The 23,124-nt window shown below is 42.4% G+C and overlaps 1 protein-coding gene across 1 annotated transcript in view; it reads right to left on the minus strand.

Moving 5' to 3' along the window:
- Positions 1 to 23,124, minus strand: part of LOC124555068 (forkhead box protein P1) — a 714,894-nt gene that overhangs the window by 392,482 nt on the left and 299,288 nt on the right. Inside the window, exon 2 of the mRNA XM_047128852.1 lies at positions 3,013 to 3,126. Coding sequence (XP_046984808.1) covers positions 3,013 to 3,126 — 114 coding nt within the window. The remainder of the gene's footprint in view (positions 1 to 3,012; positions 3,127 to 23,124) is intronic.

The raw sequence follows: 23,124 nt of genomic DNA on the forward strand, positions 1-23,124 counted from the left end.
AAAAATTTTCACTTTCTATGTTATTGGCCAACTAATTAAAGGTTTTTTTTATGTATATTGAATTCCGTTCTGAACCACGGGCAGCGATAGTAATCAATTTCTTATGACGCATTTTATTAGCATGTATGAAAGTTGTGAAGAAACAGTTAAAATCCTAACTCCCAGAAGAGACGCCTACAAGATGATTGCGGGTGAATACCACATATTATCCTCACTACTCGCAATTGTGCAATTAATACTTTCTATTTAAATGATAAGTTATCCCAAAAGCCTATTCCGTAAGACTTTAATGAATGGACGTGTGCATATTATGATGTTGACGTTTCTGATTCCTAAATTAGGAATTATGCGAAGAGCAAAAGTTGCTGAACTTAAAAGCTTCACTGCTGTCTAGTCAGTATCGCTCCAGCTGTGATGTTCTTATGTCCCAGAAAGAAAAGTGTCACAACAATACTCACACATTTTTCGTCGGCGATAGTTTTCAAATGATGGCTCTAAGCACTATGGGACTTAACATCTGAGGTCATCAGTCACCTAGACTTAGAACTACTTAAACCTAACTAACGTAAGGACATCACACACATCCATGCCCGAGGCAGGATTCGAACCTGCGACCGTAGCAGCAGCGCGGATCAGGACTGAAACGCCAGAACCGCTCGGCCACAGCGGTCGGCGCCGATAGTTTTGATTAGTTGTCTATTCTACGGTGTTACTAATGGGAACCTGATACCTCCTCGGTTACTAAATGATATCTCTTTTAGTTTAATTGTAGTGCACATGTGCCACGAAATTTTCCTTTAAAATCCAGCTGTTGTCCTGTTTTGTTACCACAGTTATCATGCACGTTTAAAATATGTAGAAGAGTTCAGACTTAAGTTTCCAGTATTGATGTATGCTGTGACTTGGTGCAGCTAATAAAATTCCATAGATAGTGTTGCTTTTGTGAGCCATTACTGCATCTCCATGACACACTATTGTCATCTATATTTTTTAACGTTACCTTGTGCTACAGTTAATTTACAAGAAGAATCCAGAAACAGATTTGCGATTAAATGAAATGACGGGTAGTTTAGCAACGAATAGCACAGCAGAAGTGTCGTATGGTATGAGAGACGATCCAAAAGTTTCCACTCGAAGGCCACGCTAACCCCTTGCCTACATGTAGGTCCTTATATACCTGCATAGAAGTCGCGTGGGTTGCTTGTACGCTGTAGCAACGCCCGCAGATGAAACATTTTTGATCGCCCCTTACATTACTACTTGTGAAGCGATTCACTGTCCTTACGTATAATTCTTTTGACATGGGAGAAAACAATTTTAAACGATAATTTCGACTAGAGACCAAAGTCACTGGCATCCAGTGCGTCGTATAAGTTGTATTTTCCATGTGATCTGTCGGGCAAGGAGGCTTAAAAAAAACACGCTGTCGTTGGAAATGCGGATCCCGCACCTACAGTGACAGGGCGTGCTGAGAAGTGCTGTCATTAAATTTGCCAATATTTTTCCGGTTTTTCAGTGCATGTGAGCTACTGTTCTTTAATGTGAAGGACGTCGGACTGCTACCGAACCGAAAAACAATTTTAAATTTATTGGTGAGTAAAACTTAGATAGGTACTTCACACATATTATTTATTTTCAACGCTAAGAAATACTCGAGGAATGTTAATTTCGTTACCAGGGTGTTGTATCGCGAAGGACACAGATGCAGAAGCTCCCCGGAATGTCGATAATTCTCCTTCTTTGAGAAAATGTAATTTTTAGTTATGCCTTATAAATACTTAGGATGTCATACAAATCAGTGGAAAGATGAAGTGGGACGACTACATACGCTCAGTAGTAAGTTACGTGAATCAAATGCTTCAGTTGGTGGGTAAGATACTGTGAAACTGCACATCGTCCATAAAAGATATTGCTTTTAAAGCACTTGGGAGGCCTATATTGTCTAATGTGTAGGATAAACATTAGGTTGATATCACGTCTACAATGAAGTACATCTCGAACGGGTACAAGTTTGTTTCAGTCGCAGGGAGGAGTAATTGGCAAGCTGAAAAATAAGAAGTATAATCTAAACAGCGATGCTTACTGTTTCTCGGGCTCTTTGGAAAGTTCCGAGAACCGCCGCAGTTTTAGAATATTTTAAACCCCATTCATATAGATCGTGCAGAGGACGTTAAGATGAACTAAGCCTTAACAGTTCGCACACAGGTGTGTGTGTGTGTGTGCAGCCATTGTTCCCATACTAAATCTCCGAAAGAAATTGAAGGAAATCGATAGTACGGTCCAGAAAAAAATGCACGTTATCCACGTTAATGTCATTTTCAGCCTATAAATATAGATGGGGAGAGTCTTTGGTGCACCGTCACCTTTCAGCACCGATAATTATAGAGGGCTTGTTTCACTTCTTGCGCTGTTATAGAGGGAAATCACCGTCCATAAAAGGGTCTGAAATTCTGTATTGGTGAATGGTACCTTTCAGTAATAAAGAGATAGGTACTGTACTTGCAGAACCATTATAACGTTAGCTGTATTATGAAACAGGAAATGAAATCGAATAGCAGTTCTCAAGTACTCATAGGTGGAGAATAAATGTTTTGTGTGGACTGCTTACGGTAGCATTTGGTGCAAAGAAATAATGAAAAGCTTTACTCTAACGAGTCAGATTTGAAGTCACTTGCGACGACTGAACATACAGAAAAATTAAGCTGATTCTTATTGTATTGCTGATAGCGTTTACTTAAACTTATGGACTGACTTTTTTCAGGTTCATGAACAATTATTTTTAACTGTTATTACTTTTATGTTGTAATTTCATGTACTGACACGTTCCATGACCTTGGAGATTTGCTCCTCAATTTGGTCCTACGGAACTTGACGTGTAAATAAAAAATAAATAAAAGTATTGGTGCGCGTCACGCCTACGGAAGATAGAGAGCAAAGTTTGACGGAAAGTGCAGGCGGCTTTTGGCCGCGCTGAGTTATGTGGAGGTCGTAGTGAGGAAAATTTGTACTCACTGTGGGCCGACCATGTCCTGTGCGAAGTGAAGACGTCTGCCAGGGCGCTGCGTGTGTTGAGAAGTGAGCCTTCGCCCAGGAACCCGTCTCGAATGGGTTATCGCCTAGGTGACCCTGCAACACCGCAAAAACCACACGTCTCACAATGGGGCACAACACCGTGGTCACCATCACAAGACAGCGATGCAAGCGCTCCGCTCTCTGTAGCTGTAGCTCTTAAGCAGTAACTGCAGCTCGTATACCCAGGTACATATTATAAGGCACCGGTAACACTTAACAAAAATCGCTTTACACCACAATTGTCGAAACTAATCGACGTTTCGTTAATAAATAATCTGCGCTATTTTATTATTCAATGTTCAAATGGTCCAAATGGCTCTGAGCACCATGCGACTAAACTTCGCCTAGAACTTAGAACTAATTAAACCTAACTAACCTAAGGGCATCACACACATCCATGCCCGAGGCAGGACTCGAACCTGCGACCGTAGCGGTCGTTCGGCTCCAGACTGTAGCGCCTAGAACCGCACGGCCACTCCGGCCGGCTTATTCAATGTTCTCAGTTTTTATCCAGACTGAAAAAAAACAACAAAATAAACTATAATTTTAAGTATTCAAACAGCACAAAAACAAATAAAGAAAAACGATATGTCTCGAGAGATCGTAAACAACGTAAATGTCTAACAATGTGCAACCACTCAAAATTTTAAAAACTTTCTAAATAAGGAAATCTAAATCTATATTTTATATCTGTTATATATTATTAATTATTACTGAGTTTAGTCTATTGACATCTAATCTAAACACGGAAAGATCGAGAAAGTGTTTTATTTCCAACATTTAGACGAAACCATTCAAGAGACTAGCCTAACAATTCGTTGGAAACAACAATCAGACTTACAGAAGACACTGCCAATAAAAAAACTGCGAAAATAAATCACTAGAACACGTCCATCATATCAGAGTGCCCTTGTGTGCTGAAAAACTCGTTTTAAACATAAAGAGAAACATTAAAGAAATCGGCAAGAGAGACCGGTATGTAATCAGGAAAACTTTAGGTCCAAAATACTCGGAGGATGGAATATACAGAATAAAAGCTTATAAAATAATTCAGACGTTTGACAAATTTTATTAGTATATAAAAAACGCAGGCTAAACGTCAATAGGCATATTAAGACAACTGAGCCCACTAAACAAGATGCTACGGATCTCGCAGTAAAGCTAAAATTCAGACTATGCATTTGATGACAGCAGTGAAAGTAGGATGGATCCCATAACATGAAATACGAAGCAGAAAAAACTTAGGCTGATGATGGGACAAGAGTCCGTTGTGAGAAAGTGAAAGTAAAATGAACACAAATGAAGGTTAAAATAAATTACGAAAATGCCCTTGGTCGTGCATCGCGTGGTCCAGCGGAAACAAGTTAGGAAGGAAAGTCCAGTTTAATGAGATGGTGCGAGGCTAGGGAGCGGGCTGTCTGCAACCGCAGTCAGGGAAACACTTCGAGCCCCTTAGGTAAAGTACGGACGACAAACATTCCGATGGACAGACGGGAGCTGAAGCCCCGCTCTCCGGAAGACGACTGCGCTGCACAACTGAACGAAGGAAGCGTGAGTTCTTGTTGCAGGATGCTAGGGCCCATTCTCAGTTCCGGTATTATCACGTTCCCGCAGGATAACAAGCTTTTCTCTAAGAATGAGTTAGGGTTTAGGGAAAACCACTCATGTGTAACACCAGTTGTTCTATTCATATATAATATCCTACATATGGCAAATGCAAGTAGATTCCGTCTTCCTAGATCTCCGAGAGGAGTTCGACACCTTACTGGATCGGCAATTAATAACTAAAACACAATCTTATGGAGTTTCTTCACTGATGTGGGATTAACAAAACAAATTTTTAAATAATAGAACCTAGAAACTGGCACAGAACGGTGAATGTTCAACGGAAACGAAACAGAACGGAAATATTTTGTGTGACGTGCAAGCCTAAAGTGCCCTCTCAAAAAAATGGCTCTGAGCACTATGGGACTTAACTGCTGAGGTCATCAGTCCCCTAGAACTTAGGACTACTTAAACCTAACTAACCTAAGGACATCACACACATCCATTCCCGAGGCAGGATTCGAACCTACGACCGTAGCGGTCTCGCGGTTCCAGACTGTAGCGCCTGGAGCCGCACGGCCACTCCGGCCGGCGTGCCCTCTCATGCTTCCAGTATACGTAAACGATTTATTAGATGGACCGGGGTAGCAGCAATATCAGATTGTTCACTGATGATGCTATTGTCTACAGGAAGATGACACAGCTGGACGATCGTAAGAAAATACATATAAAATTTCAATTTGATGTAGTGGATGACAACTCTCGTTAATACAGATAGATATAAGATAATGCGTATGACAGAGAGAAGGGACATGGTAGTATCTAATTACAATATAGTAGTGTAGCTAGGCAGGTTAAGGTGCAATATGCACTGTTTACAGATTTCCGACGGCATCATCAATGATACCATCATGAAACATTGCCAAATTTCTACCCTTTCCCCCACTCTCAGACATAGACCAGTTGCCCTGTGTGTAAAACAGTGGGAAATTCAAAACACTGGCGGGATATTAAAAAATTGCTGGATTTCCTCCACCCCTCTGACATTACTGTGGATTAGGCCCCTTTTCCGAAGTATAAATTAGTGGGAAATTCAAAAACCCAAGATCAGCAGTTGTCCTATTGGTTGAAAATCCAAGATAGCGGACGCTGGGATACTAATGCATCCTGCGTGGTTGTCAGATTTCCCCAGCCCCTATAACATAAGAGTTCAACAGGGCAGACCCTGAGATATTGTTGAAGCCTGTGTGGTTGTCGCATTTCATGTGTTCGAAGTTTAGAATCTTGCCCTAAGTATAAAATGACGGCAAATTAAAAAAATCCACGTAACCTACGTTTAAAACTCACACAGCTTAGATGTTTGAACAATTTTCCCCATTCCAGACATTCAAGTTTAAAAAGCTAAGTGCTGTTTAAACATTTACAGTAGGATAGAATATGAAGAGATGCACCTTTATTTTATGTACAAACAATTTCTCTCACCCCTCTGACATCAAGTTTAAACAACTGCTACCATAAACTAGGAGCTGACTTGCCCTGATTTAAATATTTATGGTAGGAATACGACAGAAACAAATGTATCTTTATTTAAATAAAGAAATGCAGGGAATGTTCCCAACCACAAGCTCCACACATCCCCTTCGTGAAGTTCGCTGCCAGTACAGTCTGTGGCGCCAGAGGCTGCTGTCATATATCCGCTTGTGCTATGCTCGTATTTAATGTTTAAACAATATCCTCCACCTCTCTGATGTCGCAGTTAGCAAGATTTAAACCCTAAGTTTGAAACCGGAGAACTCACTTCTCCTAAGCTTAAAATGGTGGGATATTGAAAAAATTCACTTGGCTTAAGTTTAAAAAGGCGAGAAATTAAAAAAAAATCACTTACCAAAGTTTAAAATTGTAGGGGGGCCCGCTGGTTGTCAGAACTAGAGCACTGGTCCTAAGTTTGAAACTTTATAGCTCACTGGTGTATCCTACATGGCTGTTACGAAATTGAAACTGCCGTGTTCTGTGTAACAGGATAGGAATGGGGTTGGTATTCATTTACATTTTATTTGTTTAAGCACTGCCACTCACACCACACTAGTCCACTAGCATTTCTCGCAAGGTGTTTGGTCCAAGAGACGGAGTCAACTGGCGTCTGACTCAGGCACCTCAGCCATCGTGTTCGCTACTCAGTGCTAGATGCTCCAGCAGGCCTTTTTGTCTTGTTTGTCCAGTTGCTTCCACCTCCACAATACGTGTCTGAACCACCTGTTGCCACGTCATCCAGCTACAATGTAGGAAGATGTTTGTCCTGTATTGTATGCTACTGGCAGTCCCCCCTCCCTTCACAATTCACAACTGGATACATGAATTCACACTGAACCTGTTCCAATCTTAGAACTGGAGCGTTTCTGCCCTCTTACTTGTTTGAAACGCATCGCTTTGATGAGATGTTAATCACGCCTCACCTACTAATTTTCAGCCAATAGGACAATGGCCCATCTTGGATTTTTGAATTTCCCGCTAATTTATGCTTAGAACAAGTGAGGTGAAGAAAACCCCCAGATTTTTTTGAATAGCCCACCATTTATTTTAACTTCCCGCCATTTTACACATAGGGCAACTGGCCCATGTCTGTGGGTCGAGGAAGGGGAATGGGAGAAGTTTGCCAACATTACATGATGACGTCATTAGAAACCTGGTAACGATGGAGAATGCACCAAGATCTGCTTCGTTACACTACTCAATATTAGTGGCGATCTTGTAGACCACGTCAGTACCTTCAAATATTTACAACTAATATTAGGACGCGACATGAAATGGAAAGGAACCGAAAAGTCTGTAACAGGTAGGGCGAATGGAAGACTCAGATATTTTAGAGAGGCTGTGGGAAAGCGGGATGCATCTTTAAAGGAAATCGCAAACACGAAACTAGTACGATCAGTACTGTCTACTGTCCTTAACAAGCAGACATGAAGACTGCACAGTCTACACGAAACGGAGATACTGAGACCTTAATGGGATCTTTGGAAGAAAGGAAGGCAACGTTGTTCTCGCGAAAAAACCTCTCGGATAAATTAAAAGAATTGTGTTTTAGGACGACTGAGCTGTTTGTATAGCCCTAGAGTGGAGGAGAGCGAGGTGAGCAAGACGTGGATCGAACCCTCACGGCGGTTGAACTACCGTTGATATGGTACACTATGACTGCGTTTTGTAGGCGATTTTCCACGCTCGTTCAGGCAAAAGATGGGCTAGTTCCAAATCTCGATCTCAGAAAATGCGATACACGAACAGTTAAAATACGATAACACACGTAGCAAAGTTTATACGCTTTCCTAACAGATGGCGCATCCCCCTTAGGTCTACTGACGACTGTGATGACAGGAAAGGTATCCTGCCCAACAGATAAGTTAAGTAAAAAAAATCTGTAATATTACTAACCACAACGGGATAGGCACTAGGAAACGCAGAGGTATTCGAGGACGCCTGGGCGACAACCATCGTTTACCTCATGTACGAGTCATGAGATTAGGGCGCACGCAGACATTTATGGATTCCTTCGTTCAGTACTCGGATGCAATAGTTTAGATAATCGCTAATAGTGCTAAGAAGTACCCTTCGTCAAGTAATGCACAGTAACTTGCTGAGGATATATGTAGATGTGGAATGAAGACAAAATAACACTTATGTGGTCATTAGATGCTTTGTAATACCGTACCCAAACGCTAATATTGTGTTTGATTAATACAAGTAAACTGTTTTCTGGTTGCCAGCATGTTACACAGTTGACTAACGCCACATAAATAAGACTGTTCCAAAATCAACATTTTCAGATTTCGTTCATCGTTTGCAGTTACAACTTAAACATAGAATATGGGACGTTATTAGAGATAACAAAAGCCGGAGAGCGTTGGGTCTCACAAAGGTAGGCGCAAAAGATTTCGGTAAGCAATTCAAGCGACAAGTGGGACGTGACTTTTCTTGCAACACACGTTTCGCAACGGTATTAACAATGCTACTCAGCAGTATGTCAGACAAAATAAGCACTACGATACATACTTCCTACAACTGATTCATAGCAAGGGCATTAGTAAAATTTAGTACTCGTAACGCAGGACAAGAAAATAATGTTAATATTCGAGAATGAAGAAGAAAGAACTATCCCGCAAATCTCGTGTGTATGTCAAAGCTACATGTACCTTTGAGATTAAGGTTATTAGAGACGAAGCAACAGTTCGGATTGGACAAGTAAGGGACAGTAATTAATTGTGGTCTTTTTTTTTTTAGAAAATGTCTCAGATTGCCGGGTGGTGTTTGAATAGCGCTCATCCTGAAAATGACTGCTAAATATTACCAAAGGGTCAACTCTTTAGGTCACTAATTCGTAACTCACGAATCACTTCTTAAGAAGAGAAAAATATCAAATTAGTTTGTTAAAGGCCGAGGCTTCTCTGCAAGTAGAAGAGTAATCTATAAAAATATCCCTCAGAAGTTTACTGGTAAACGTCCTGTAAACAACTACGTCAACAAACAAGTATGATATTTTCGATAGCCACCTAAAGTAGGAACCTATACGTCGCAGATGCATTTGTTGTTCCAGCATGACGGCGGAGTTTTTTGGTATCGAGCTGTGTATGCATTTGAAGTGTGGAACTACGTGTGTATTGGCATCAGAAGCTACGAGGGTTTATCAATGAAAGGCAATGTATTTTTAAGCACAAAACTGAACTAATCTGTACTCGGTTCAACGCATTTCCCAGTGAGTAGATCGCACCTCTGAAAAGCGATTGAGAAAGCTCTGCTGTGCTGAAATTCAATGTGCGAGATCACAAGAGACGGAGCTCGAGCTCATTTGGACACAAGTGGGGCTAGGAGACATGCCCAGGGCATCACTTTGTCATTCGCTCGAAGTGATTCTTGTAAATCACGCAAAATCTAAATCAGGATGACCACACGATGGTTTAAATACGAGCAGCGGACCATGTATATTGTTGCATCTCATATTCTCTCAACCAGATGTGAATGTCAGCAGTAGATCCGGTAAAATATTTCTTATGTACAACAGCTAAAGGAGAATTACTGGAGCAGTAAAAAATGTATAGGACAGCTTATTAGAGCGATAGCTAGACACGTCACAGACCTCAAGTGACGGTTTTCAGTTTGGAACAAATTAAGAAGGCTTTCAACAAAGAATGCAACACGGAACATTAACAGATGCCGAGTGAGGTTCAAATGGTTCAAATGGCTCTGAGCACTATGGGACTTAACATCTATGGTCATCAGTCCCCTAGAACTTAGAACTACTTAAACCTAACTAACCTAAGGACAGCACACAACACCCAGCCATCACGAGGCAGAGAAAATCCCTGACCCCGCCGGGAATCGAACCCGGGAACCCGGCCGTGGGAAGCGAGAACGCTACCGCACGACCACGAGATGCGGGCCCGAGTGAGGTGACGTAATAATTACGACACTGGACTCGCATGGAACACGTCCTGCCACTGAGTTTCAGGTTTTCCGTGGTTTCCCAAAATGCCCAGAAAAAGAACAAGGCCGGTTGCTCCATGCAGTCCTAGCTTGCGCTTCGTCTCTAATGACGTGTATTCCCTACCCATCCTCAGCCAGTGGGCATCCACTGCTGGACAAAGGCCAACTCGAGACTTTTCCAGGCATTAATAAAGACCAACTCGTGACTTTTCCAGGCATTACGGGCTTCAGCTATACGTATACTTTTGTTGTCATCTGGTCACCTCCCTTTACATCATTCTAATCTCGCAGTTCCACCTAGTACCAATTCGCATCTCTATTGTCCCGCACACCTCAATTTCATTTTCATAATTATGTCTTTTCAGTCTGTTCCCAGATTTATTTATCTGGTTTCCTGTTTCCCTAAATAGTTTTCAGGACGCATTCTCTATTCATCGCTGACCAAACTTCAGTTTTTGAATGCTTTTTGTGTTAAAAGTCATTGTCTTACTGACATAGGTTACAAACTGCCAACATACGGTGACTGTAAGTTTTAGTTTCAGACAGATTGGAAGCTTACTTTTGAAGACTATAATATAGTTTACCAATGCACTCAGCCACATCTTTATTCTTGTTTATTGCTTCATATGTATCTACAGTCGTCGTTTCAACTCTTCTAGATGCAAAAACTCATTAACGGGTTCTATAACTTCACTATTAATTAGTACCGTTATGTTTTCGAGGTGTCCATTTCATCCTTATGATGTTACACCCCTACTGCGCGCTGGCCGATGTGGCCGAGCGGTTCTAGGCGCTTCAGTCCGGAACCGCGCGACCGCTTCGGTCGCAGGTTCGAATCCTGCCTCGAGGATCGATGTGTGTGATGTCCTTACGTTAGTTAGGTTTAAGTAGTTCTAAGTTCTAGGGGACTGATGACCTCAGATGTTAAGTCCCATAGTGTGCAGAGCCATTTGAACCATTTTGAACCATACTTCGCTGGATGCATTCAATGATTCTGCTGGGTAAGGTGTCATACGGCCGTTGTATTCTCTACCGAGGCAAGCTGGCCCACGACTCTTGTAACTGGTGCTTAATAATTTGGATACTGGTATTGGGACCGAGTTTCGTCCAAATTTACTCCACAATGTTCTAGCCGGGACAAGTACAGAGATCGTGAGGGCCACTGAGGTACCTAAACATCACGCAGACAGTTCATCCCCACACGTTCCGTGTGTGGACGAGCATTGTCCTGTTGAAAAATGACCACCCGATACTGTCGCATGAGAAGTAACACAGGATGTCTGTGACGTACCATTGTGCCGTCAGGGTTGCCTCGATCACTGTCAGCCGTGACCTGAAGTCATAACCCACGGCGACCCACACCACGACGTCAGGAGTAACACCGCTGTGCCTCTCCAAAACATTTGAAGAATGGGACGCCTCTCAAGGCCGCCGCCATACTCATCGACGATGGTTAAGCCGGGCTGCTGAAGAACCGCGATTCATTGCCGAACACAATGCCACGCCATTCATCAGCTGTGTATGCTTCCCAATTACGTCACCGTTCCAAACGCAGACGTTTCTGTTGCGGTTTTAACGGCAGCCTCCGCTACTTGTTCTCGGAGGCCAGGCGAAGACGTGAAGGGGTAGCAGTGTGCTTGGTGCCTCCCTTGTGGTGGTCAGACATGGCCGACTGGAAACTTGATGACACGTGTGCCTACCCTCACATTCCCTTGCAGTCCAACACGGGGCCACAGTCACATCCAAATGCCCTTCGAATATGGATATTGCACGATTCGACCAGCCGGCCAAAAGGAGATCCACAATACGGCCCCTTTCAAACGCTGTCAGTTGGTGATAACGCTGTCTCAAACGAATGCGAGGCATCTTCGTATTCTTCACAGTGATAATATCAGACACTGTTCACGTCCCTTACATACCTTACTAGGTCTGGTAACAACACTAAATAAGAACATCACTAACCCATCCTGGTGGCCGTTCTACACGTCATGGAGAGTTGCAACTCTATAATCATTTACGTACCCGCCGATGGTGTGTACGTGTACAATGTTCGCTGGAAGCCGACCACGTCTCCTGGGGGCTTTATTTATCTTTTTTTGTCAGCAGTCTATGCTCTTATAAGAGCTGACAGATACCTGCAATTTCCGCTTTGCAGTATGTAGTTGGACTCAGTCCAGACAAATACTGCTCATCATGTCTTCCATGCGAAGCCCAATGTTGACGGAAAGCGTCGCTTTGTTTCCCGTTATATCACTAATGTATCCTGGTGGCCGTTCTACCTCTCATGAAGAATTGCAACTCTATAATCATTTACGCACCCGCCGATGGTGTGTACGTATACGACGTTACTCCGACAGCCGACCACGTCTCCTTTAAAGCAAAAATTTACGTGCCTATTCGATAGTGCAGTAGAAAACTGGTCTGGTGCGATATTCGCTTCATCGATATGTATTAACGGGTACAGTAAAAGACCGAGACTAACCAGCGACAGCACCGGCCTGGCCCAGACTGACTGCTACCTCCATACAGCAGTGCTGGAGTACTGGTTATTCTTCGTATTTTACTGTTCCTGTTGATACGGACTGATGAAACGAATTCCGCACTAGACTAATTTAGGTCCACTCTATCGAATGACCACTGAAATACCGCTTAAAAAACCATATTGTTTGCAACAGAAAACAAACCCACGCTTTCCGTCGACGCTGGGCGTCGCATGAAAGACGTGATCAGCAGTATTTGTTTGGGCTAACTCCAACGACACATTGCAAAATCTCTTAGGAGAGACATACAGGGTGACAACTATTGAACTATATGAAGAAAAACGTAAATTATTTACAAACTAGGCGTACACACACTTTATTCAACATGTAAACGTCAATACAGATATTCGGGTTTAGGTTATGACATGTTCGATATGCCTGTCATCATTGGCGATAATGTGGCGCAGACGAATAGCGAAATTCAGCATGAGGTGTCGGATCATCGATGCTGTCGATGATCTCCAGAACGGCAGTTTTAAGCTCAGCAGTGGTTTTGGTGTTATTGTTGTATACCTTGTCTGTAATATAGCATCACAGAAAGGAGTTGCATGCGTTCAGATGTGGAGAATATGGCGGCCAATCGAGATCCATGCCATGCAGAGCCAGAATCCGGTCCCCAAAAAGCTCCTCTAGGGCATCAACCACTCTCTTGCTTCGACGGGGTCGAGCTCCGTTTTGCATGAACCACATCTTCTGAAATCGAGGTCATTTTGGATTATGGGGATGGAATTATCTTCAGACACCTTCACGTGCCGTTCGGTGGCCACCGTACCATCAAGGAATATCGCACCGATTATTCTGTGACTGGATATTATAAACCACACAGTCACCCGTTGAGGCTGAAGAGACTTTTCGATCGCGAAACGCGGATTCTCAGTGCCCCAAATGCGCCAATTTCGCTTATTGACGAACCCATCTAAATGCAAGTGGGCTCACAGTCACACATCATGTCCCGCGGCCAACCGCGCAGTTTGAACGTATTAACACAACCCGTTCAGAAGTTATGGTGATTTTATTTCATATAGTTCAATAATTGTTACCATGTACATGTATATATCAAATTAAAAAAAAGAATGAAGATCAAGGTTTAGTGTCTCGCAGTGAATTCTTTTCTTAGAAACGATTATGAATTTCACTAAGAAAACCGTATTGTAGGTTTAGCGCCCATAACAAAAAAACATGAAACAGAATTATAATACAAAAAAATAAAAAAAATCTATACAACTAAGCACATACTGAATAAAATATAAAAAAACACCTTAAACTTGGCTAATTCAGTGAATTGTACACACACACACACACACACACACACACACACACACACACACACACACACGCACGCACGCACGCACGCACAGACACACACACACACACACACACACACACACACACACACACACACACACAGAGAGAGAGAGAGAGAGAGAGAGAGAGAGAGAGACGCACGCAAGCGTGTGCAGAATTTCAGCTGCAGTTTCTTTTCGGTTTTGATGTAAGTCGTCATGCTTCTCGCATCGCGCGTCTATATAAGAAAGATTCTTTAGATAGCTACGTGTGCACAGCTGGACAAATTTCTTCCTCTTAGTATCCCATGGAAGAACATACTTCAGATTATTTTGATATCGACTTTTCCATAGGAATTCTGTGTGTTTGAAGGAGAAGAACTGTTCTAGGGATACAACACTCTATAATTCTCGTTAACATAATAAGTCCATTACTTTTCTTTGAACTGTCAGCATATGCATTTACAGTATTTAAGCAGATTATTCGAGATTATATGTCTGCTGATGTTTTACATACAGTGTGCATATTGTAATCAGAAGCCTATGTTAATTTTTTTTTGTCGTACAAAATGCGAAAGATTAAAACAAAAAGCATTCCTTAAGCAGCGTAAGAGAGAACAAAAATTATACTGAAACCTCAGAAAGAGAAGACTTTGTTACATAGGAGAAATGGAGCACTATCTTCAAACAAAGAGAAAATTCATTATGGCAGCTTATCTAGGGTTTTTCTGTTGTTTACTGTACTGGTGAGTTAGCAATAAAATGGGTGTCTCTTCGGGTGTACAACCACGTACTGTAGGACGTGTCTTTCTTAAATTAATTTTCCATTGGCTATAATAAACCGAGCCACTCATTACTCAGAGAAATGAATGACTAGCTGCGCATCTTAAAATTGATTTTCATTGCAGGCCATGACAAAGTTTATCTCGTTAAAAGGTGAGATTTATGTGACACACGCATTAGAGCAACTGAGGCATTATTCTTACTTATCTTAAGCATTAAGGTAGACACATTAATGTCTTCATTCGATAGACAAGGGTAGTTAACGAGAGGCGCACAGTAATTAAGTCTCATCAAAAACATATAGCATCCTGCGACCAACACGGAGTCGTCCTGAGGTGACTTCGTATTCCTGTACGCTGGCGTGTTTTCTACAGCCTAAAAGAATTCACGATAATTTTCACCGAAACATGAGAGCAAATTAAAACTGCCAGTGTAATAGTTCCGTATTCTGATAACATTTGTCTGGTATTATTTTGAGAACATTATGAGACTTGTACTGCGAGCTACATTTACAGCAACGATGAAAATACGTCACTAATGTTATCTGCACTCTGGTACAACACACAACTTAAATTATACACTGTTTACAACTGTATACCTTTTATTGTCTGCTTTCAATAAAGGAGAATTGGAAAACTTTCAACTTTTGTGAAGCATTTTATCTTTCTGTGTAATATCTGTGTTCGTCGGAAACCTAAGTCTTCAGGAGCAGTTTTCACGAAGTTGTGCAGGAATTGCTATATCTTAGACGGATGGGCTGGACAAAGCTGTTACTACTGGCCGCATTACTATAAGGTATGTGTGATTTTAATCACATTCTCGCGGAATTTCCGTGGAGAGAGAGATGGTAAAATAGCTGAGATACAGTAATCTAATTCAAGGAAGTGGGAATCAAATCAACATCAGGTGACTCTGATATAGGTTCCCAAAAATCAATTCAAGGTGGGCGACCAGCCGCGGCCAATCCTTAACCAACGTATCTTATGTTTCGTCTGTAATGACCTTGATGTCGGCGTACCAACCTTCTTACGTTTTAAAATAATTTTTTGTTTCGCACAAATACCGAAAAGGGTAACACAAAGAAACTTCACGCATACAATGTAAACAAGCATTTTATACGTTACGCAGTGAACTTCCTGAAAATTGTCACCCACAATCGTAAAAGCATCAAGGTGATAGAAAATAAGGTACGATACTTGGGAAACACAATGTGCAGATGTTCCTTTGGCTCTGAGTGATAAAATGAAGCTGTTGTGAAGTAACGAACTCAACCACTTTACTGTCAGTTTTAGCGAGTCCTGCAAGTGGGGACAAAGAAAACGATTCATTTAATAGTTTAAAAATATATTACTTTTTGAAGGGTCTGGAACTGTTAGACAGAACTGACGAATAATATTTGTATACACACTGTTTCTTTGTGACAGCGGTAGGATGTGTCCGCAATCACGATGATATAGTTGAAAAAACTCCTCGATGCAATAAGTACATCAAAGTATATAAATAATGAGCTGCGTCTATTGCTAACCTGGATTCGTTTGACCATAAAAGTAATGTCATATGGACATAAAAGTCGCGATCTGTGAGAGTTGGGTGTTAAGGGTTTCTGTCCACTGCATGCGATTGAGGAGTGCGTATAGTGATGTTGCGGCTGTGTTATTGACGACGATGAGAAAGAGAAGGGAGAAGACGAAACCAGGTCCTGCAAGATAGCGTAATCCTCTCAAATAGCACCAAGGTGGGCGTCGAGCTTATCGTATCCATCCGACGGACGAGCGCCCTAATTCCATGAGACTCTACGCACAGGTTTGGAATTTAGCGTTAGATATTTGCGCAACGTCCGATGATCAGGCAGCCCCGCTCCTCCCTTTGCCGGCTCGTCACGGCGATGTCAATTCCTTCCGCCCCCAGCATACGAACCGGCTACCTGTCCATCGAGCGGCTAGGCAGGCAGATCATTGTCATTTGGACTTACTTTCTTAAGCATCCAGTATATTTGTCAACACATCTACGATAAGACTATTATGCATGCATTAGGCTGCGGTCACAATGGCACCGGCATCGGTCGAAGTTTTCAAATCAGCACGCCAGGATGTGCGCGGTCACAACGCAGCCGATTTCGTCGGCCAAACGTACAGGCTTCGGACGACAATCGGTGAAATTCAGATCAGTTTGTTTTCTTCGGTCGAGTAGACAGACGTTCTCACGTACGAAATATAAGGAACTGATCAGGTTAGTCCAAGAAAGAAGGAGTTTGTGACGTCCTGAGAATGAAAAATATCTTAAACGTGATACAGCTTGCAACCAATGGACTGAAATCGTAGCTTCATTGGAAACCACAAGAAGGCAAAATTTTTATCGGAAATTTTAGGCGTAAATTAAAACCTCGAAGAATAAATTGTTCGAGTGAGAAGGATGGCGTATCTGACGCTTGATGTTACTGTAGTGATTCAGGAGGGGGTTGTGGCTCTTGGCTAGTTTAGCTGTCTACAAATTGTTACCGTCGCTACCAAAAATGATAGGGCTGAACTAAAACCTCAAACAATTATTTTTCCAAGTGAAGAAGATGGTATATTTTAAGCTTAAAGGCCGGCCGAAGTGGCCGCGCGGTTCTGGCGCTGCAGTCTGGAACCGCGAGACCGCTACGGTCGCAGGTTCGAATCCTGCCTCGGGCATGGATGTGTGTGATGTCCTTAGGTTTAACTAGTTCTAAGTTCTAGGGGACTAATGACCTCAGCAGTTGAGTCCCATAGTGCTCAGAGCCATTTGAACCATTTAAGCTTAAAGTTACTGTAGTGGATCTTTTTGGGGTTGTCGTAGGTGTACATGAGCTGTCTATGAATTATTATTACCGCTTGCTGACTTTTTATGCCGGTATCTTCGTGAATCTGTTATGTGAGTGCTTTATGTGTTCTGAGTTTCTTATTCTAAAATTCATGTGTGTCTCTCACATGTATGCTGAATGACAATCATTGAAGGTTAACTGACATGTGTCTGGTTTGGTGATTTTTTTTTTTTTTTTTTTAAGTTGAGCGAAGTGTTCGTAACCTTACTTTTCAATGTCACCACGGATCATCTCGATTATGTGATAGAACATTTCTTTCTTCATCTCGTATATTCGTAAAACTTGCCTGGTTATTCCAGTAAGTGAGGAAAGAGATTCTAACCTCACCGAAAGAATATGTTCGGACCTATCCTAACCTCCTCGATCCTGCCAAAAAGTGACGAAGGAGGTCGGACGCACGGTGACCAAGCTACAGGCCGATGTTATCGGGCGACTTCTGGCTACCGTTCTCGATGCCAGTGTGGATGCAAACTTAAGGGTCAAAGTATTAAATCGTGGTAAACTTGATGCGTCTCGATCTCAAGTGGCCGATCGGGATGCAAGAGCTTGAAGGAATTTTTATCACATCATTTGGCTGTTTAGTGAACGTGGACATAAACATCCCATTGAAATGAAAAAAAATCACACTTTTTTGTTTCGCCAACTCGCAAGCAAACTAGCACTCTCCAACCCAACCCAAGCTCGGGATAAAGCCGACGTCCGACCCAGCCGAAAGCTACTGGCCATGGGCAAGAACCGAAGTCACCCTTGCGCTTTCTTTCGTTAGCATAAGCACGCAGAGCAGTAAAATAACGCGATACTACAGAATTGCTTATCACGGGGACGCATCTGACATATCACGCTGGAAGACGGCAATATGAAAGCCGGCGACGAGGAAAAATGGATCTCACACAGTGTCGTTGCACATGCAGACAGTAAACAATATGTACAGATTTAAGAACAAGAAAAGGAGCAATACCTTGTGGAAGCTTTCAGAACAGTTAAACGTCTGCCAGAAGAAACGACGGTCGACGCGACAACATGTTACACTCCGCGCACAGAGCCAAGTCGTTCCTTTCAGTGCCTCGTACGGCTGCTCAGACGGCGACGCTACAACCACACAGTCCGGGACTGCCTGCGACACGACACAGCTCTCTAGGCGATTGAGTGATGCAGAGGTCGCCAGTGGCTCTCAATCCAAGTTCCCAGACGGGCCCGAGAAATAACGCGGTAACAACAAATGGGCATCCGTGCGGTTTCGCCTTCTCTGGGAATAGATGGCACCGGAAACAATGAGCGTCGCCGGCGCGCGGATAGCTGACTAGAAATTCCTCTGCCGAGGCGAAGTCGGAGTCGGCAAAAGTCGCGCGAAGGCCGCGCCAGGCACACGCGCTGCGCTGTTTGTTTTACGACGTAATGTGCGCGCCGCCGTTTCAAGGCGAACGCCGGTAAACACACAAACAAACAGCGCGCGCCCTGTCACTCAGCTTCAATTAAATGTTGCCGAAATAGAAGGCGCCGTACCTGACTCTGCCGAGGCTGGCCGACTAACAATCGTTCTGTGGTAACGATACAAACGTCAGGGGCGTGGAAAACGGCCTCTGCTAGTGTTTCCAGAGCAAGTAGTACGTGTGAGAACGCCAAAAACAAATGCAACGGAAGAACTTTTTTTGTATCTGCAGGCCTAGTAGTGAATGCGACGTCGGTAGTATACACGTTACAAAGTAGACTTCGAGGTCAATGGCGACGAGAGCATAGTCGAGTTTCATATAAGGAAACGACCTCGATCTCAGTGCAGCAACAGTTGCAGGGGATGAGATGTACACCTGTGGAGCTACAAGCGATTTCATATGTCAGTTCGCAAGAAACTCCCTTCCCACGCAAATATCATTTAACTATATTCTACTACAGATACACATTAAAAATCATTAGGTTTTCATCACGGAAAGTTCTGTACGAAAATGTGTGGATTTCGAACTTGGTATCTTCTCCCTGCAGTGCCTCATCAAGCGAGGGTTATGTAACACTGCTTATACGCTGGTTCGTCCTCCAGATGGAACCGCACTGCCCAACGCAATTAAAGCAACACTTTTTCTAAGCTACGTAAATGTCTCCAGTTGCGACGTAAAAGTTTGAAATTTGGCTCAAAGGTTCCCACATCCTTCCTCTGTAATGGTAAAAAAGCGTGGCGCCTTGCGACGTCACTCTCGAGCTTCAGACAGCAAGGTGTCCAGGTGTCGACATATGCGGAAAAAGACCAAAGCTCAGAAGTTGACGTGGTTAATGATGTTACATTGGCACCAGATTTCACCACCAATCTGCCCAACGCCACCAAAGTCGTGTCACACGATGGGAAGGTCGTCGAATTTACTTCATTTCATCCATTTCTTTGACGCCTCTGCGATGACGGTGAGAACCGTGACGCCTAGCGCTGAAATCACGCGGTTTTCTTACAGGTGGCCGAGGAAAACAATTCAGACACGCCGCCGCTCAGAATCTACACGTAAGGGCTTTAGGGGGTGACATCAAGGGCGTCAAAGAAACCACCTCTTGCCCTAGGGCGCTGATTCCCACACACCTCGATAGTCCACGGCGCAGTGTGCAAAAGGACAAAGATCTTCACCAAGATCGACACTGCTGATACCCTCCGGGCGATTTGTAACACCTATTTTCGGTTTATTTTGTATCTGTATCGATTTTTCTATGTCAGTTTGTAGTGTTGCTTATGTGGAGTGTTGTATATATCATGGAAATTCATTGACTATGGATACATATTACAGTTATGTGAACTTTCGAACCATGTTATTTAAACTAGGCTTGTGAATTTAAGTAACTATTGGAATGACTGTTATATAATGTACTACAAATGACATGGTCCATATTTAGGGGACGTAGGGGTGAATATAAAAGATGTGGGGATACCCCGCAGCTACAGAAGTAGTCTGGCGGGGTGGCAAGTGTGTCGTTGGCGCGCAAGTGCCAACTCGTCCTTTGTGACGGGTAAGGAGTCTGGGCTGAGCAGCGGGTTCCCGGGTTCGATTCCCGGCGGGGTCAGGGATTTTCTCTGCCTCGTGATGGCTGGGTGTTGTGTGATGTCCTTAGGTTAGTTAGGTTTAAGTAGTTCTAAGTTCTAGGGGACTGATGACCATAGATGTTAAGTCCCATAGTACTCAGAGCCATTTGAACCATTTTTTGGGCTGAGCAGTGCTTTGGTTAATATCTCACTAGCAGCTGCGGATAATTGTGGGTCACATTCCTGGAGTGTTTAGGCCAGAAGAGCTTATGGGCAGTATTTATGGGCCTCGGATGCTGCATTTGATGATACCATTATCGTGGCATGGTTTTTGGCACTATAAAAATATAATTTCGACGACAAGAAGATAGGTAACACTGCGAGGCCAACAGTATTGCTATCACTGCATCGCCGCTAGGTTAATAGCGACTGTAAATTGCCCCACCAGTGCCACCAGCCTTCCACTAAATTGTGTATATTTGGACTCTATACATGGACCAGGAATTTCTGAAATGTGGTTGATTTTATGATAATAATCGTTGTATTGCTAAAACTGTATCTTACACCCGTGATCATCCCAAATCACAAACCTGGACAGGAATCCTATCCTAGTGAATTTAATTCCGAGTATCCTGATTTATTATGACAAAGTGGTTGCACTTGAATTTAATGTTGTGTTGTCATTTTCACAGCCAATTATATTTTTGAGTATGTCAAAAGACTGCTTATGGAAGGAAATCTGTTATTTAAAGAGTTATAGTTTGTTGTGCTTTATGTAATTAATAATTAAGAATACTCACAATTTCTCGTGTATACTGGTGTAGTTTTCTTAATGAGCATTGTTCTTCAAACCATGAAAGTTTAAGGCCCCTCATGGACTACGCTAGTAAGTTTATGAAGCAATGCAAAGGCTCCTTCAGAGCCAGTGTAGTTAGATTTTCATTGTGTTTAGTTGCTTCAAACCGAGTTTAAGAAAGAATTATTTATTGTGTTACGCAAGTGGGTTAGTGCACAGGCACGGAGACCCTGTACTAAGCAATGACTTAACAGAGAATGATCATTAGCAGACCCCTTATTTAAATTCAGAACCATTTCAAGAATTTCCCTGTTCAGTATTGCTACTAGTTTCATGTGTGTCGGTAACGGGTTTTATAAACTCTTACACCTAGTTCATTTAAGTTACGTGTTGTTGAGAGGCGCATGTTACTGTTCACTATCTCATTGGCCATTTGTTTGTTAGTGGCACATTTATCTGCAAGGTTAGGTTACTGTGTTGTAGTATGAACAGATACAAGGAAAGAGTTTAATGTGGGTGTCAAGGAAAGTTAGGTTAGCCTTAGCACTTCCTTCTGCTTCATCATTTTGCTTGACAGAAGAATGCCTAACTAGGCTAGCGACCGGTTTTAATATGTAATGTTATAACTACTGTTGTGCTGGGAGAACGTCTCTTTCTGATCCACGTGTTTACTGTTAGTTATACTCTGCTGGAGTGTTTCGGAAACGATTCCCAGTTTGATTGTTCTGTTTTCATTAGGTTATCTCCAGCTCAACTTTTCAAAAATTTCTCGCAGAGATATAACATGGCAACGATTGCCGTTTAAGGTGGTCGGTGGTACCTTTACAGACTCATCCTTCCTCTCAGGACATCGTGGCCCAACGACCCCATCTGAATATGACGGCATCATTTTGAAATGCAGTGCGACCGCAATTTTTGCTCTGGTGTACTGGATGGAACCACTAGGGACAGTTCAAAACTATGCGACCAAATCTGAGCGCGATTCGAAGCAGCACAGGGTGCGTTTGCTTTTTCAGCACTGCTGTATCGCGCCCTCCTGTGGCGTGACCATGGCGAGCTGCGATATCGACACATTCCTGAATAAAATGGCACGACAACTCCCTCGGTGGCACCCATCCGCCTTTGTTGAACACTTTGAAGATGTACTTGTACATGGGTGGGTCAACCTGATTCAGTAACGATGTTACAACTTGATTAGTATGAATACAGAATTCGTACTCTACACACACTTACACACACACACACACATATATATATATATATATATATATATATATATATATATATATATATATATATATATTTTAGGGTGGGGAGACTGGACAACAAGGTAAAATAGCATCAAAATATGAAACGCAAATCGAAAATAAATGTTTAGAAAAATAATGCTAAATCCAGTTTTTGAAAAATTCGATATTATGCGACAAATTTTCTTCATCTTTTCTACTGCATGATAAAATTTTCTTGTGCCATTCCTTTTTCGTTTTGTTAAATATCCACTGAGCATTAGACTTTAATTCTTTATACACCTCCACATTTCTCCTGGTCTTTCTCTGTAACATGCTCAGTCTTGCTGCACTTTTGTGTTCTTTTTTAGTCTATATTTGTCATCAACCAAATCATTTATTTTCTTTCTTTTTATCCTAACTGTTTCTTTTAGTTCTTCTTTCACAGCTTTCCGAGTTCTTTTCCATCCATCGGTTTTCCTATTGTTTCCTCACCGGCTATTAGAGCATCTTTAATTTTTATTTGGTATGTTTTTACAGTTTCGGGATCATTCAGTTTTTCTGTACTTCAGT

This window comes from Schistocerca americana, chromosome X, assembly GCF_021461395.2.
Source record: "Schistocerca americana isolate TAMUIC-IGC-003095 chromosome X, iqSchAmer2.1, whole genome shotgun sequence".
Taxonomy (NCBI): domain Eukaryota; kingdom Metazoa; phylum Arthropoda; class Insecta; order Orthoptera; family Acrididae; genus Schistocerca; species Schistocerca americana.